The sequence below is a fragment of the Aegilops tauschii genome, chromosome 3, assembly GCF_002575655.3.
Source record: "Aegilops tauschii subsp. strangulata cultivar AL8/78 chromosome 3, Aet v6.0, whole genome shotgun sequence".
NCBI classification, from domain to species: domain Eukaryota; kingdom Viridiplantae; phylum Streptophyta; class Magnoliopsida; order Poales; family Poaceae; genus Aegilops; species Aegilops tauschii.
The window spans coordinates 16,610,621-16,629,041 of record NC_053037.3 but is presented as its reverse complement, the minus strand read 5'-3'; the positions used below and the strand labels follow the sequence as shown (position 1 = coordinate 16,629,041).

Here is an 18,421-nt window from a genome sequence, read left to right as displayed (position 1 = left end):
CCGGGGTTGTTTCCAGAATAGTCTCGGTCTCATCAGCTGCTTTCTTGATCTGGGCACGCTATGAATAGAAACGGTATCAAAGTGTTAGGCAAGCGAAGATGTGAATAGTGCGAATGGAAAAGCAAAAAGGGCTAACCACAAAGTTCATCATTGGAGCTGAAGGGCTCACTGAGTTGCTTTTCCTGACTAATGCGTTGTACTGGTGCTGGGCTACCTCATCAAAAACGGTGGGTTCTTCCAGAATCTCCTCAGCATACGCCGGCTGGCATACCTCCACGCGGGTACATGCAAGAAACCATGTGAGATAGTTGTTGAACGCGATTGGGCAGTGCTCACGAAGCTGGGCTCGTTTTCCAGCCCTTGCTTGCTCCACACTAAGAGCGAACTGCACGACATACTTCCTGTGATGCTTGGCCCAATCCTTGATCTTCCGCTGCTTTTTCCTATCCAACCTGCAAGTTAGAAACAGAATATTAGCATCATCGAAACCGTCGAGAAGCTGCTAAGTGCTCAAGGTTAATTATATCTTACGCGTGTAGCAACTTGTCCGTGTCCTCCCACTCCGGCGGGTGTGGCTGGAACAAACCAAACTGGCGGAACACCCGATGTGGCAGGTGAAGCTCAACCGCCCAGTTGCATATCAGTGGGCACCGCATATGCCAGAGATCCCTATCCCTAGTGCACATCGGATTCAACCTGAACTCTATAGGGTTACCAAAACTCTCTCCTTTTCCATACGGCTCCCATTCCAGCTGCAAAATGGGATTGAATGCAAAATTGATATCGAGTTACGATACAAGCATGATAATCACTTATGCAATGTCGGTTCACCTGCTCAGGCGTGATCGCGTCCAGCTCGCTCTTGTACAACTTGTACATTACCGAGGGATCATCCGTCGTCTCATTTAACACATCCCACTTGTAAGCCCAAGTGGGGAGCCGTAGTGGGTCGTCTTTATCGTCCCAATCCTCGTACTTCACGGTCTTCGGTCGTCCAACCGGCAAACGCTCCCAGCTCCATATGGAAAGTGCGAGCAGACAACCACCAATACCTCCAGTGTGCCTACAACAGGCTTCGTCCAACTGCACATAAAAAAGAACATGGTCAAATTTGCCGCAAGAGCGCATTGATAATGTATCAATGAAGTGAAAAGGAAACAACTTCATACCTGTCGATACAAGTAAGCCAGTGTCGCCGAACCCCAACTCCATTTGATATCGAAGACGGTCAACGCCTTCAGCCACATCCATGGAGCATTCTTGCCTGTGCCATCAGCAAACATTGTCCTGGATATCACGTACCACATGTAGACACGAGCATATGTCTTCACCATGTCCTCATTAGCATCCTCAGGGCAATGACTGAAGTTCGATGATATCCACGTGAAAGTAGCGCCCGCTGCGACTCTTTCCTTCTTATCTTCTGCTTCTGGTTCCCGAGGCTCCAGAGGAACCATACCGATAAGGGCATGCATCTGCGCGCGGCACCCATCAGAATCGGTGTTCATACATAAAGGATTGCCATCGATAGGAAGACCGGTGATCATAGCAATATCCTGCAGCGTCACGGTCATCTCCCCGGTCCGAAGATGGAAAGTGTGTGTCTCCGGCCTCCAATGATCAATAAGCGCGGTGAGTGCTGCAGCATTGTTGGGTGGCGTCGACCGGCGGACCAACTGAATGAAAGGGACAAGTCCTGCCTCCCTTACATACGGTGTGTACCGCTCATCATAGCGCATCCATCCAAGGCTGATCCTGTGAGACCGAAGCTTCAGAGGTGCAAGCTCCTACAAACAAACAAATCATAACATTACATATGGGGCATTTGTGTTTGAAAAAAAATATGAAATCCATAACACCGGCCACTTTCAGTATTACCCGCTGCTCCACCGACATAGCGTACGACCGGTCTTGTTTGTCCCAATGATCATCGAGAAGCCAAACCATCCTAACAATTTCAACAAAGCATTCTTGTCAACACGATTATCTTTTCAATTCAAAAAAACTAAAGTAGGCCTACTACATGCAAGATTCAAAGCATATGTATCCAAAGCATTTTTCTCAATACGAGTATAATTCAAAGCATATGTATCCAGAACTAAACTAGGCCTACTTCATACAAATAACTTTTCCATAGAAATAACATGTCAATCTATATATCCAACCATATCTTTTCAATAAAATAAAATACACTAGGGTTCCACAAATCAAACAAACAAGGGTTGTAATACATGCAAATTTTTAATACATGCAAGATTCATATCTAATCAAATCAAACAAGGATTCCCCAAATCTTTGAAATACCATATTTTGTATGGATAGAAAGAAGGGGATCGGAGGAGAGTACCTTCTAGGATGGATTGGTGAAGAAATGCACGGACCAAATCGTCGGATCTGAAGGATTTGGGAGAGGGGATTGAGAGGGGGAGAGGAGGAAGCCGCCGGCGCTGTTCTGTAACTCCTGGAATGAATGGGTGGGGTGGGGGAGGGGGAGCGGGCGGCTGGCATCTAAGTCACAGTGCAACGCCTAAAGGCTAGGCGCTGCACATTACATGTGTGGCGCCTACCTCGTAGGCGCTGCACTGCTGGGTCCGGGGCCCAGGGCTGCCACGGTGGACTAGAGTGCAACGCCCCAGAGCTAGGCGCTGCACCGTTGGGTGTGGCGCCGGCGTGGCGGGCGCTGCACAAAAAGGTCAGGGGAGTGAAATAGTTTCACGGGCAGTTCATTCTGTGAATTGATTTCGTTCCGAGGTCAAAATTGTCAAATTTGCCTTTACTTTAACTGCCATTTTTACTCTGGATCATAATCAAACACCCACACGGCCCATGTTAAGTAAAATTTAACCCACACGTGCATGTCATGTATCTCAACTTGGGTATCACCACTCCACCTTGTTGAACCTCCTCTGCCCTATCGACCGGATACCTCTTCCATTGGTTGTGGTCCTCCTTGAGCTCCCTGGCATCGTGCAAACAACTCCTCGTGCTGGTGAGCCTATCCTCCCCGATCTTTTGCTCCTCTCCGGCCCCGGCCCCTTCTAGGCCACCATTGGAAATTGATCTGCCAGAATTTGAGTGATATGGTACCGAAACAGTGAGATTTGATATAGAAATTCACACGTTTGAGGGATTCGTGGTTTCAGAGATTTTTAAACTTTGGTTTGTGAAATTGATGAAATGGTCTATGTTTTCTTAGTTTTTCGGTACTTGAATGATGTGCGGGTTTGTGGTTATTAAATGCATGTTCTGAAAGTGAAATGCAGGTTCTCAAACTGACAAAAATATATGAAACTGGAAATTTCAATTTTTAAGCTGATGGAAACTATTTTCTTGAAATGGTTTACTTTTTTGAACGAATGAAATTAGTGCAATTGTTCATTTATGAAATAACTGAACTCAAAATTCTAATAAAGTTAAACATGTTCTCAGATAATTGAAACTGAAATATGTTATGAAATTGAAAGTTGAAATCACCTTTTTTATTATGGAAATATGAAATTGAAATTGCTGAAATTGGATTATTTGATACTGAAATAATTTAAATGTATGAGCTCTTTTTAAAAAATAGTGAAATCTTTTTGTGAGTAAGGGAAATCATTTGGAAGAGTCAACTGAATTTTTTTTAAAAGTGAAATATTTTCTCAAATAATTCAAATGGATGAGGTCATTTTTTTCATATGAAATTTTATCTGGAAAAAGTGAAATCATTTTTTGGAATGGTGAAATTTTCTCTGAAACAATTGAACATATTATTTGAAATAGTGAAATATGGTCTGAAGTAATTGAAAGGGATGAACTCAATTGAAACTATGAAATATGTTCTTAAATTGTAGAAAATGTTGAATTCGTATTTGAAATAGTGAAATCTTGTCCGAAATCATTTGAAAAGTGAAATATGTGCCTAAAATAATTGAAATAGATGAGCTCAATTTTTTAAATGTGTTCTGAAATTATTAAAATGGACGAACTCGTAAAGTGAGACAGTCAGAGTAATATGTGTTTTGTGAATTTTCTAACCAGTCACCACAAAATTATTGTGACAGTCATTAATATATATATTTTTATTTTTGAAAAGTTTATAATTATTCTTATATTTTATTAAAAAAATATACTATTTATTTATTAGTCTATGGTACACTAAATACCGAAAATCAAAATTCATATACAAAGACAATATACACTACACAGTACCTATCTGATGTATGTGTATCCCATGAGGTGCAATTAGTGGAGAATATTTGGTTATAGGGGAGCTTCCATGCTGCCATGCTCCATCGGCTCCCCAGCCATTGGATCATGGATCCAACGGCTGATTACTACTCCCTCCGTCTCATAATATAAAAACGTTTTTGACATTAGTGTAGTTTTAAAAACGTTCTTATATTTTGGGACAGAGGGAGTAGGATTTTGTTGTCGATGGGGCCATAGGGGCGTACCGGAGCGAGGGAGGCGGCACCCCGACCGATGCAGACAGGCGATGCCGACGGCGGCCCCGCCCCCTGCTCCCCAGGGTCAGGCGAGGGTGCGCGACCCAACTGCAGTTCGGTAAGGTGTAGTGCAGTGCAGTGCAGTGGACGTTGGGGCACAGCACAGGCACGGCCACATGCGCGCAGGACCAGGGCAACACTCGTTGATCGTCGCTGCCAGTTCCTGGAGACACTGCGACCGAAGTCCTTCTCGCATCGCTGGGCGGCAGTGCGTGGCCGTGCTGCGCAATGTGTGGTAGTACTACGTACGTACTATGTGGCCGAGTAGTAGCTTTCCTTGTCAGCAGCAGCATGCAGCTCATGGTGAACGGAAACGGCTTTGTCCTCTGCTGTGTGTCTTTGACTGAATCCACCGTGTCTGCTCGCTTCATTGGATAGCACAAGTGTGGATCTCAAGGTGGTGAAGGCCTTCTGAGGCTGTTGGCGGTATAGAATGTCCTATCCATCAATAGATCGGGTTCAATGCGGCTCGGCAGGTGACACATGTGTCTCTTTCAGAGTTGTCGGACGGTGCCTGTCGCCGACAGGTGAAGCCACCGATGGATGCCCTACTGGCGGATGCTACGCACGACGTCTCATATGGAGACGTCAAGTCATACCTGCTCTGGCGGAGGTGTCATGTTTAGCCTGTCTTTCTCTTCCGTTGTCTCCTCCAGAGGTATACGGCTACCGAGGTGTCGGTAGGCGGATAAAGACGAATTGTACATACGGCTTCAACGACGAGTTTATGCACTCCGGTGGAAACACAACATCTCTAATTAGGCTATGCCGACGTGCGCCTGTGTTGTGTCTTTGCTGAAGGTGGTGGATTGAAGCTTGGCTTTGCGGATGAGAATCTGGAGTTCAACCTTGTGGTGGACTCGCCATCATCGGCGCGCGTGCGGCGATTCCTTCTTGAAGGCGTAGCCTAGGATCGAGTTGTGTATTTTTCGTTTATGTTGTGTCCTGTATCGTAGGGTTTAGTGGCTATCTGGGAGGTTACTGCCGCGAGGTATACGGCTTCAGGGTTTGTTTTCTGCTTTATTTCCGGTTCGAGGGTGTCCGGCTGCTGGATTTTACACTATTAATAATGTATGTCTGCATGCATCGTTCTGATGCACAGGCCGAGGTTATCCTCCTTCAAGAGAACAAGTTAAAAGTGCGTGGGCAAGTATGAAAACGTTGTTGCCAAGATCGAATTGTTCCCCTGGAGCTTTATGGTCGGTGCTTTCGCAAACGCCTACTGTACGAGGAATACACTGCAATGTACCAGTATCACTCCTAGTCAGCAGCACATGCTTCCCATGACCTCGGCCCATGAATGGACCTGCCTCTGCGGATCGAACAATAAGGAGTAGGAAACCTTTTAGAGTGACTCTGAGCAAAGCAATGTTGCGTTTTCACCGGAGGAGCACGAAAGAGCCATGAGAATATGTTGATCCTTTTATTTCACGTGAGTGCTCCTGTTATTCGACCGCGCTTTGCGGCGCCATGATAAGCGTGGACCCCTGACCGGCCGGCGACCGCTGCGAGCCGGCCCTCTGCACCTTCGGCAGATCCGGTTGACACGGCTGGCAATCGACGCATTAATTAGTTCCTTGTTCGTTAGCTACTCTGATCTACTACTACTCGGTACGGATCCAGCGTCAGCAATCACTCGCAAGATCCTCCCAATCCACCTCGTCTCTGTAAAAGATCTAACCGGAGGAATGATCATTGCGAAATGTAACATGCATGGGGAAACCAGAGCAGAATTATCATTGCAATCATCTGCTACACTCGCTCCTCGCTTCTCCCGTTTGTTTTTAGTGATTGAATGGGCGACATTTCCATCCCCAGGCGTTTCATTTTGACATTTTTTCATGCTCCATGTTAATTGTGCTCCGGTGTGGTGGGTCGAGCCTCCCGTGGACCAACGGTAACTCGTTCCAAAGGTAGATGCGCAGCGCAGCGGCGCGTGGTAATACTGTACGTAGTGTAGCGCGCGCGCACACACACGATGCCCCCTACACACTGCACCAGTACAGTACAGCGCCCGGGCCGGGTGGTCCACTGGTCCAAGCAACGAACGCGAACGCGGCCGGCAGCGAGGGGTGGCCGGCGGTGCACTGCAGCAAGCACTGGTGCTGCGCCTTAGCAGAAAGAAAAGCGCCGCGCCTTAGCAATCCTTTCCATTCGCAAAAAACATATGCTCCGGCGTGGTGGGTCGAGTGGATCAACCGTAACCCCAAAGGTAGATTGATGCACAGCGCGGCATGTACGTACATACTCCACGCATGCACGATGCCCCCTATCACTACACACCACGCACATCGCGCGCCAGTACACCGCACCGGCCGGGTGGTCCAGAGCGCGCCGGGGGCGGCCGGATGCAGGGCAAGGAGGGAGGGCCTCCTCGCGCAGTTTCATGCGACACACTGGTCCAGTGCAGGTGCAGCGCGAGCGGAGCGGGTGACCGGCGATGCACTGCAGCTAGCTAGCACTGGTGCGCCATAACTGAAAAGCGGTCCGTGATCCATGGAGACGGCAGCAACAGTAGCAGCGCACAGTGAAGTGGTTATATCAGCCACAGCAATTCAGGCCGACCAGGCCGGCCACCTTTGCATCAGCAAAAGCGAAAGAAAAGGCACAAGCCGGCCTCGTGTGCTTGTCCAGTCTCATCGATCAATCAGTAGGTTGTGCTAGCTCTTCCATGCATGGTTCCATTTCCAACACCTTTGACACGATGCGTTGGCGTTGGCGCCAAGAGCCAAGATATGTGTGGCTTTTAGGTGAATCCAACAGCGGAAGTAGGCGCCGGTGCTATTGATGTGCGCCTGTTCCTCTGCATGAGGTTCCGGCAGATATATCGATCGACCTCTGCTTCCATGTTTCGTCGACGACGCGCCGGCGGGGCCGGAGTGAAGGCCTAGCTTTTGGCAGGTAGATGAGGCAGGGATCCATGGAGATGCAGAGAGGCATGCTTGGCGATCTGGCTCGGGAACAGGAACCGTGGACCGACATGGACCTCACGCCCTGCCCGTCCAAAGCAGGCGCCCGGCTTCGCGCCTTTGTGTTGGTGATATTTTTTTCACGTTAGGTTTTTCAATAAAATTTATTTATTTCACCTGGTTCCCCTCTTAAAACACTTTGAATGCTTTCAATAAATTCATCTTTTGTAATTTAAAAAAAACATTCAGAAACTTAAATAATGTTCATAAATTTAAAACTAATTCATGAATTATAAAAATTATTCACGATTTTAAAATTTTATATTTTTAGAAAATGTTCACAAGAAATTAAATATGTTCACATATAAAAAATTGTATGTGAACTTAAAATTTGTATGCAAATATGAAAGAATATTTATGAATTTAAATATGTTCATAAATTTAAGAAAATACTCATGAATTTAAAGTATGTCCCCAAACTACAAAAAATGTTCATAAATACGAAAAATATTCACGAATGAAAAATGGTAAAAAACAAAAAACAAAAAAGAGCACAAATCCACAATTTATGGATTTTGGTGACGTTCAGCTTTCCATCCCTATAGTCCACATTGAGATGCTGGGCCTTCACGTGCACTTTAGCCCAATGGTGTTCTGTCCTCCGTACCTATGAGCCCGTACGAATGCTTCCTGACCGAAAGAAACTAGGCCCTGAAACGTGTCGCCTGAACCCATCCGATTCCGAGTCTCAGGCTGGTGGTGGTGTCCGAGTCGGACTCGAGCCGTATGTCTTTGCGAGCCGGAAGCCCGGCAGGATGTCACTATAAAGAATGGAACGCGCGGCACTTAGAGAATAGGGTTTAGGGTTTTTCGTGGGGCAAAGCCTCTCCACGTCTTTCTATATATATAGCAATCATCATACAATTACATACGTACAGGGTACGTGTACATGACACGCTAGACCTATTTTAACACTCCCGCTCAATCTGAACTTCTACTCTGTACAAGGTTTAGATTGGTACTAAAATGGTCTAGCATCTATCTGATGGCTGGTTTAGTAAACACATCAGCGAGCTGATCGTTAGAAGAAATGAATCTGACCTCAAGAGCTTCAGAAGCAACACGTTCACGCACAAAGTGAAAATCAATCTCGATGTGCTTGGTACGTGCATGGAAAACTGGGTTGGCAATCAGATATGTGGCCCCTAAGTTATCACACCAGAGAACCGGAACACGCTGCTGAGACACTCCAAGCTCTTTGAGTAGTGACTCTACCCAGATGGCTTCAGCAGCTCCATTCGCCAAGGCTTTGTACTCGGCCTCTGTGCTCGACCTCGACACTGTTGGTTGTTTCTTCGAACTCCAGGAAATGAGGTTCGGTCCAACGAATATGGTGAAATCTCCGGTTGATCGACGATCATCCGGACAACCTGCCCAATCTGCATCAGTGAAGATACTAATGCTAGTAGAGACAGCCTTGCGAAATTTCAACCCTGTGTGCAATGTTCCTTTCACATAGCGTAAAATCCGCTTAACAGCTTCCCAATGAGCATCAGTGGGCTGTGAGAGAAACTGACACACCTTGTTCACTGCAAATGAAATATCCGGACGGGTGAGTGTTAAATACTGCAGTCCACCAACAACACTGCGATACCAGAAAGAATCATCGGTACTGAGAGGCCGTCCAGACACTCGTGCAAGCTGCTCGGAAGTAGACAGCCGTGTGGAAGTAGGCTTACAATTCTCCATGCTCACACGGTGTAAAAGATCCAAGGCATACTTCCGCTGAGTCAATGTCATCCCCCCTGAATTGTAGGAGGCTTCCAGACCAAGAAAATACTCCAACGGCCCAAGGTCCTTGATAGGAAAACTGGCAGCGAGGGCATGAACAAGACCATCAACCGCACGTGGAGAAGATCCGGCAATGACAATGTCATCCACATAGACAAGCATATAGATCTGAACATCACGATAGCGGAAGAAAAACAGAGATGTATCTGCTTTGGAGGAGGCAAAACCCAAAGCGAGAAGACGAGCACTGAGCTGAGTGTACCATGCACGAGGGGACTGCTTGAGTCCATAGAGGGCACGCTGAAGTTTGCACACATGCGAGGGAAAACGAGCATCCTCGAAACTAGGTGGCTGCTGCATATAGACGTCCTCGGAGAGATACCCATGAAGGAAAGCATTGCTGACATCAATCTGCCGAAGACTCCAACCGCGAGAAACAGCCAAGGCAAGAACCAAACGAACGGTGGCCGGCTTGACAACCGGACTGAAGGTATCACCATAGTCAATGCCAAGCTGTTGTGTGAAACCACGGGCGACCAGACGAGCTTTATACTTATCAACAGAACCATCCGGACGGTGCTTGGTCTTGAAGATCCATTTGCTCCCAACAACATTGACACCGCGCGGCCGAGGCACAAGAACCCAAGTCTTGTTGTGATGCAGAGCAGTGAGCTCATCAATCATCGCGGTACGCCAGGCAGTCTCACGAAGAGCATCACGATGAGAGACAGGCACCGCAAGAAACGCACGGCGACGGGATCATAGCGGATAGTCCCGTCGGTAGGAACAAGAGCACGGCGAGTATGATCGTGGGTGCGGGTAACCATGGTGTGTGCAGGAGCAGCTGGGGCGTCGCGGTCGAGGGAGCTGGACTCCCCTCGATAGAGGGCGACGCGAGCTGCGGTGGCGATGGCGGAGCAGTATCCGCGAGCACCGGGGCGGGGGACACCATGTCACCGCGCGGCAAGGAGGCCGCGGAGGGGCCGGGCGAAGCGGTCGAGTCCGTGGACGGGCCGGTCGAGCCAGGCAAGGCGGTAGCCGATGGACCAGCCAGGCCGGGCGAGGCGACGACCGAGCCGGGCGACGCGGGAGCCAAGCGGGGAGACGTGCATGTCCCATGCACGTCGATCGCCAAGGAGGGCTGCGCGACGGCCACGTGGGGGCGGCGGGCAGAGGGCGTGCATGCGCCATGCACGTTGAGCGCTGGAGAGGGCGGAGCCGAAGAATCCTGCACAGAAGCAACAGGGCCTGGGACAGGCGTGTCAGTAGACAAATAGGACAAGTCGTATTTGCGCATATGGTCACCCGTAGCCGGTTCAGTGGGAGGAAAAGAGAGAACATCAGCCAAAGAAGAGACATCGAAAGTGACCCCAGGAGTGGCATAGGGAAAAACAGACTCGTCGAAAACAACATCACGGGAGATGTAGATACGTCCCGTGGAACGATCAAGACACTTGTATCCCTTATGCATCGGACTATAGCCCAAGAAAACACACATGATGGATCGGAAAGCAAGTTTGTGTGCATTATATTTGCGCAAACTAGGCCCGCAGGCGCACCCAAAAGTGCGAAGAAACTTATAATCGGCGTGCACCTTAAGGAGACGATATATGGGTGTATCTTGTTGAAGAACCGGTGTAGGCATGCGATTAATGATGTAGCATGCCGTAAGGAATGCCTCATCCCAAAAACGCAATGGGAGAGAAGAATGAGCCAGCAAAGCAAGGCCTGTTTCAACAAGATGATGGTGTTTGCGTTCAGCAATGCCGTTCTGCTGAGACGTGTGCGGGCAAGACACACGATGAGAGATGCCAGTGCGTTGGAAATAACGATGCAACCGGTGATACTCACCACCCCAGTCGGACTGTACAGCTATGATTTTTGTGTGGAGAAGACGCTCAACATGAGCCTGAAAGGCATAAAACACTTGCTCAACGTCAGATAAATCCAAGAGATAAATCCAAGAGAAGCGAGAGTAATCGTCAACAAAGCTCACATAACATTTATAACCTCCGGAAGATGCAATAGCTGGCCCCCAAACATCAGAATGAATTAACTCAAGAGGCATGGTGGAAACATGATGTGATAAATGATAAGGCAATTGTCGACTTTTAGCACGCTGACAAGCATCACACACGGAAGTCTGACGTTCAGAAGAACACACTAAATCATTATTCCTAACAATGTTGTGAACAATATTATTCGAGGGATGACTGAGACGCTGGTGCCACTGGGACGGGGTGGTCTTGGCGCTGAGGGGTGCTTGGCGGGTGGAGGATGACGACGCGCGACCGAACGGGATGGGGTAGAGTCCACCATGACATCTACCGTGAAGAAGGATTTTCTTCGTGGCCGTGTCCTTGACAAGGAAAAAGGAACGGTGAAATTCCACAAAAACATCATTATCAAGGACGAGACGATAAACGGAGAGAAGATGTTGATGAATGTGTGGTAGACGAAGAATATTGCATAAACGAAGGGATGAACCGGGTATAGTGGAATGACCAATATGCGAAATAGACAAACCTGCACCGTTTGCCACTTGCACTTGATCCTTCCCGCCGTAGCGCTCGTGGAAGTGCAGACGATCAAGATCATTCGTCAGGTGGTCCGTCGCACCGGTGTCCAGAATCCAGTGCGGCGGCTCATGGGAGGAGGATGTGGACGCAGAGTTGGCGGCGCGGTGGTCATGATCATAGCGGCTGCGACAGTCGCCGGCCTCATGACCCCAATTCTTGCATATCTGGCACCGGGGACGCCAGCGGCGGTTGCGAACACCCCCGTTGCCACCTCCGTTTCCTCCTCCATTGCGGCTATTGCCGCCATTGTTGTTGTTACGACCAGAGGGGTTGCCCTGGCTGTTGCCATAGCCGCCCGAGCTGGGCGGGAGGGAACCGGCGGAGGGGCGGCTGCCGCTCGGGCGGCCAGAATCGGAGGCTCGGCCGGAAGTGTTGTTGTAGACCGGCCGAGACGCGGCGTTGGCGGAGGACTGCCAATCCTCGTGCTCGGACTGCTGCTTCTGAAGGGCCTCGTAGTGGAGAACGCTGGAGTAGAACGAGGGGAACGTGATTGGCACGCCCGCGAAGTTCATGGAGGCGGCGATGGGGTTGAACGCCGAGCCGAGCCCGGTCAGCATGTAGTCGATGATCTCATCATCGCGAAGAGGAGAGTCGGCGGCGGACATCGAGTCAGCGAGGGCCTTGACCTTCTGCATATACTCGCCGGCGGGACGATCTCCCTTGCGCAGCGCCTGAATCTGGCGCCGGAGGTTGCGCACGCCGGCGCTGTTCTCGGCGGCGAACATGGTGTGCACGGCCGCCCAGGCGGCGGCGGCCGACCTGCAGCCAATGAGCTGCGCGGAGATCTCCACGCCCATCGAACCGAGGAGATGCCCGAGAACCTTCTGATCCAGCGTCCATCATTGCTTGTATTCGGGGTTGGACACGGTGCGGGCGGCCTCGCCGGTGCCTGTCGTCACGGTCGGCACCGGCGCGGTGGCGAAGTCCGGCGAAGTTGGGGAGGGCAAGAGCCCTCCAGAGCATGAAGTTGCTGCGGTCAAGCGAGACCGCGATGGGCGGAAGGACGGGGGTGGGAGCCGTCGCGGCGGGTGGGGCGATGACGGGACGATCGGGACGAACGCGGAGGGGGTGGTGAGCGTGAGCGCAGAGGAGGGGGTCATCGTGGGTGCTGGCACGGTGGACATCGCGGCGGCCGCGAGGAAACTGCGGCGGTGGCGGCGGCTAGGTTAGGCTCTGATACCAAGTTAGAGAATAGGGTTTAGGGTTTGCCGTGGGGCAAAGCCTCTCCACGTCTTTCTATATATATAACAATCAACATACAATTACATACGTACAGGGTACGTGTACATGACACGCTAGGCCTATTTTAACAGGGCCAAAACGAGAATTGTATGTAGAAGACAGATCGAAGCGACGATGGCGACGATCTGGTGGCCGGACCTCCCGCCCGAGCTGTTGGGCGCCGTGCTCTCGCGCTTGCCGTCCTACCTCGAGCACGTCCGCCTCCGGGCCGTGTGCGGCTCCTGGCGCTCCAGCGCGCGGACGCAGCAGCCGTCGCCGCTGCTCCCGTGGGCCGGACTCCGCAGCGGCGCCTTCCTCGACCTGGCCGAGGGTGCGCTTGACCGTCTGCCCGTCCCAGAAGCCGACGTCGTCCGCCGGGTCTCCACAGGCCGTCTGCTGTTCCTGGTGCGCCGCGACGGCCGGTGCTTCCTGATGGACCCTCACTCCGGCGACGCCACCCCTCAGCACATCGAGCCCGAGTACCTCTGTGCCAGCCTCCAGTTCAGCGACTTCTTACTGGTGCACCCCCGCTCCTCCGGGGACACGACTGCCCCTCAACAGATCACCCATCTTGTCGCCGATAGCATCCGCAAGGTCGTCGTGTCCGATGACCTCGTCGCCGTTCTCATCAGGCGTTTGCACACGAGCAATAACGTCGGCATCTATACTCGTGGCGGAACAATGCGCATGGCGTGGGCGCCTCCTCCTGAGTTCCCCGGACGCGCCGTCGACATGGCGCTCTTCAAAGGGAAGCTCTACGTGCTCGCGTCAGAAGTGCAGCGCCGGAGCTACGAGCTCCACGCCCTGGACATGGCCACCGGAGAATCCGTCCAATGCATACCTAGCAGCACGCCGCCAACAAGAGCCGATGAGGGCTACAACCGCGTACGCGAGGTCCGCTTCTACCTGGTCCCCTCCGGCGACCGCCTACTCATGGTCGAACACACAATTGACCACATGACGTATCAACAGACGTATTTGCCGTCTCAGTTTGAGGTCTTCGAGGCGGCCGACCTGGAGCTGGGCGACGGCCATGGACGGTGGAGGGAGGTTGATACGCTCATGGGACGCGCCCTCTTCGTCAGCCAGGGATGCTCCGAGTCACCCCCGGCCAGCGGCATCGGGGCTAGAGAAGATTGCATCTACTTTATGAGCGAGCGTGAAAGGCTCGGCCCAATGGCCAGGGACGCTACCATGACGGAGCTCGAATCGGGGGTGTACAACATGAGAGAAGGGATGATAATAACGCCGTTGCCACCGTTGGAGACGGCGACGGAAGCGTCGGTGGACGGTCCATGGTCTCCCACTTGGCTTTTCCCACCGGCGATTTGAGGTTTTGAGCTGGCAATGGCAGGGAGCCGGGCGAGGTGAAAGCCACTAGTTTCAGAAGATTGAAGCTAAATAAAAATATAAGTAGTTCGTACTCCCTCCGTCCCATAATATAAGAGCCTTTTTTACACTAGTTTAGAGAGACGGTGGCCATGTGCATGACTCTGCCTCATCGAGTGGCGATCAAAGCACAGATGATAAAAATGAACAAAATACACAAACCGGTTCCGACGCAAGCGATGATCGCTTTGTTCTGTTTTTTTAGAATTTTAGGAATTTCTGTCAGAGCAAGCAAAGTGCTCGATAGATTATTATTTTTCAGAACTCGTTGGCCTGTATTTACAAAAATCATCTGGTCGCATGAACCAAAGAGAAAAATGAACTGACCTATGACTATGAGCTTCCATATTTAATCTCCTCCGTTCATGGCGGCACTCCCGCACAAGGAGAAGTTGAGGCCCAGAGGTGCCGGATGTAGCCCTTTTGCCATTTAGCACATACGTAAGCTTTGGCGACCTAAGTTAGACCCTGAATCATGTCAACATCTGTGTCCTTTTCTTTTACTAGCTAAGAAAGAGAGGCAATCTCTTTGTTGAGGAAAAAACAAGCTCATCAAAATGAAAAAAATGAAGTATCTCCGAAAAAAGAGTCAGGCCAGGTGAGCGCCGACTGGAACAAGACTTTCCATGTAGGGTATCACATTGAAGAAGTACACATCCTTCCAAGAGGCTCAAGTTCGGCTAACCCATGACACCGGTATCTCAGCCTACTCAATTCACAAGCATTTGTCAGCTCACCTGCAGATCGTAGAGGCAGAGCTTGACATTTGTCAGCCGTGATTTCCCTCCATCGAGGAGGAGCATGGTCGCCCACGGTGCACACCTCCACCCCGTTGTAGAATTTATTGTCTCTCAAACGAACGAAGAATTGGACTACCTTGTACATGCATGCCACAGCGAAGATCATGGCCTAACGCAATGGGGCGTTGGGAAGGGGGGAAATTGCCGTGCCTGCTCTCCGGCAGCGTGACGATCGACGTCCCTGGTGGCGGGGTTGAAAAGGTACGCCTTGGCGTCTGTGGGGACAAGCACCAGGCCTTCACAATGGGGGGAAGAAGCGAGCCAAGTGAAACCTGTTGTGCAGTGCACGAGACAAGCCTCGGAGGCGCCTTGCTGCCACTGGTAGAACTCAATGTTTCCTTTGATGTCGCGATCCAGGCAGTGTCGGGTGATGAGAAAAGATGGGTTCTGCTTCCATCTACGGGCGGATATCTTAAGGTGCCGTCGGACGAAGGAGGGGGCTACTGATCGTATCAATCCATCGGACCAGCTCTGAACCGTTGATTTGTTCTCCATCCGACGATCCGTATGACTCTTATTTTTCTTTTTACATGCACGGTCGGGTTAATCGCAACAACCAAGTAAGACTAGCTAGTTCGTAAGACCCTTGTTGCAGACCCGTTGACTATCCGCGATCAAGTCAAGGAGGGAGACATAGAGATTTGCAAGATACATACGGATCTGAATGTTGCAGACCCGTTGACTAAGCCTCTCTCATGAGCAAAACATGATCAGCACCAAGACTTCATGGGTGTTAGAATCATTACTGTGTAATCTAGATTATTGACTCTAGTGCAACTGGGAGACTACAGGAAATATGCCCAAAAGGCAATAATAAAGTTATTATTTTATTTCCTTATATCATGATAAATGTTTATTATTCATGCTAGAATTGTATTAACCGGAAACTTGATACATGTGTGAATACATAGACAAACAGAGTGTCACTAGTATGCCTCTACTCGACTAGCTCGTTAATCAAAGATGGTTAAGTTTCCTAGCCATGGACATGTGTTGTCATTTGATGAACGGGATCACATCATTGGAGAATGATGTGATGGACAAGACCCATCCGTTAGCTTAGCACTATGATCGTTTAGTTTATTGCTATTGCTTTCTTCATGACTTATACATGTTCCTATGACTATGAGATTATGCAACTCCCGAATACCGGAGGAACACTTAGTGTGCTATCAAACGTCACAACGTAACTGGGTGATTATAAAGATGCTCTACAGGTGTCTCCGATGGTGTTTGTTGAGTTGGCATAGATCGGGATTAGGATTTGTCACTCCGTGTTTCGGAGAGGTATCTCTGGGCCCTCTCGGTAATGCACATCACTATAAGCCTTGCAAGCAATGTGACCAATGAGTTAGTTGCGGGATGATGCATTACAGAACGAGTAAAGAGACTTGCCGGTAACGAGATTGAACTAGGTATGGTGATACCGACGATCGAATCTAGGGCAAGTAACATGCCGATGACAAAGGGAACAACGTATGTTGTTATGCGGTTTGACCGATAAAGATCTTCATAGAATATGTAGGAGCCAATATGAGCATCCATGTTCCGCTATTGGTTATTGATCGGAGATGTGTCTCGGTCATGTCTACATAGTTCCTGAACCCGTAGGGTCCGCACGGTTAACGTTCGATGACGATTTGTATTATGAGTTATGTGTTTTGATGACCGAAGGTTGTTCGGAGTCCCGGATGAGATCGCGGACATGACGAGGAGTCTCGAAATGGTCGAGAGGTAAAGATCAATATATTGGAAGGCTATATTCGGACATCGGAAAAGTTCCGAGTGATTCCGGTATTTTTCGGAGTACCGAAGAGTTACGGGAATTCGCTGGGGGAAGTAGTGGGCCTTAATGGGCCATACGAGAAAGGAGAGAAGGGCCTCAAGGGGTGCCCCCCATGGCAAGTCCGAATTGGACTAGGGAGGGGGCGGCGCCCCCCTCTCTTTCCTTCTCCCTCTCCTACTCCTTCCCTCTCTCCCCTCTTGGAAAAGGAAGGGGATTCCAACTAGGATTGGGAATCCTAGTTGGACTCCCCCTATAGGCGCGCCCCTCCTAGGCCGGCCTCCTCCTCCTCCCTCCTTTATATATGTGGCCAAGGGGGCACCCCAAAGCACAACAGACAATATCTTAGCCGTGTGCGATGCCCCCCTCCACAGTTACACACCTCGGTCACATCGCCGTAGTGCTTAGGCAAAGCCCTGTGCCGGTAACTTCATCATCACCGTCGCCACGCCGTCGTGCTGACGAAACTCTCCCTCGGACTCAACTGGATCAAGAGTACAAGGGACGTCATCGAGCTGAACGTAGGTTGAACACGAAGGTGCCGTACGTTCGGTGCTAGGATCGATCGGATCGTGAAGGCGTACGACTACATCAACCGCATTGATAAAACGCTTCCGCTTTCGGTCTACGAGGGTACGTGGACACACTCTCCCAGCTCGTTGCTATGCTTCTCCTAGATAGATCTTGCGTGATCGTAGGAATTTTTTTGAAATTACCGCGTTCCCCAACAGTGGCATCCGAGCCAGGTCTATGCGTAGATGTTATATGCACGAGTAGAACACAAAGAGTTGTGGGCGATAATAGTCATACTGCTTACCAGCAACGTCTTACTTTGATTCGGCGGTATTGTTGGATGAAGCGGCCCGGACCGACATTACATGACCGCGTTCATGAGACTGGTTCTACCGACGTGCTTCGCACACAGGTGGCTAGCGGGTGTAAGTTTCTCCAACTTTAGTTGAATCAAGTTTGACTACGCCCGGTCCTTGTTGAAGGTTAAAACAACACACTTGACGAAAAATCGTTGTGGTTTTGATGTGTAGGTAAGAACGGTTCTTGCTAGAAGCCCGTAGCAGCCACGTAAAACTTGCAACAACAAAGTAGATGACGTCTAACTTGTTTTTGCATGGCATGTTGTGATGTGATATGATCAAGACGTGATGAGATATAAATTGTTGTATGAGATGATCATGTTTTGTAACCGTTATCGGCAACTGGCAGGAGCCTTATGTGTAGGAGATATGCCCTAGAGGCAATAATAAATGATATTATTATCTCCAAGTTCATAATTATGTTTATGTTCCATGCTATAACTGCTATGGTTCTCGAGTCTGCAATAACACGAGGCTCGGAGGAAGACTCATATGCACGTGTGGAATAATAACCGGTAAGAAGTATTCTTAGTCTGGCCTCTAAGACTAGCTCAAGTGTTGCATGATGGTTCTGTTTTCCTGATCATTGG

General features: G+C 49.9%; 1 protein-coding gene and 1 long non-coding RNA gene across 2 annotated transcripts; one reads left to right on the top strand and one right to left on the bottom strand.

Moving 5' to 3' along the window:
* Positions 1 to 815: 815 nt before the first annotated feature.
* Positions 816 to 2,758, bottom strand: LOC123497525 (uncharacterized). The gene is made up of 3 exons (XR_012180893.1): positions 2,348 to 2,758; positions 1,170 to 1,948; positions 816 to 1,083 (listed from the first exon to the last, which is right to left on the bottom strand). It is a non-coding gene; the product is annotated as an uncharacterized lncRNA (long non-coding RNA).
* A 10,364-nt stretch (positions 2,759 to 13,122) lies between these two features.
* Positions 13,123 to 14,319, top strand: LOC109739504 (uncharacterized). Its single transcript, XM_020298592.1, has one exon. The coding sequence runs from the start codon at positions 13,123 to 13,125 to the stop codon at positions 14,317 to 14,319; it is 1,197 nt and encodes a 398-aa protein (XP_020154181.1).
* The last annotated feature ends 4,102 nt before the right edge of the window (positions 14,320 to 18,421 follow it).

Coding starts and splice junctions, on each gene's coding strand:
- LOC109739504 (XM_020298592.1), top strand. CDS start 13,123: ATGGCGACGATCTGGTGGCCGGACCTCCCGCCCGAGCTGTTGGGCGCC.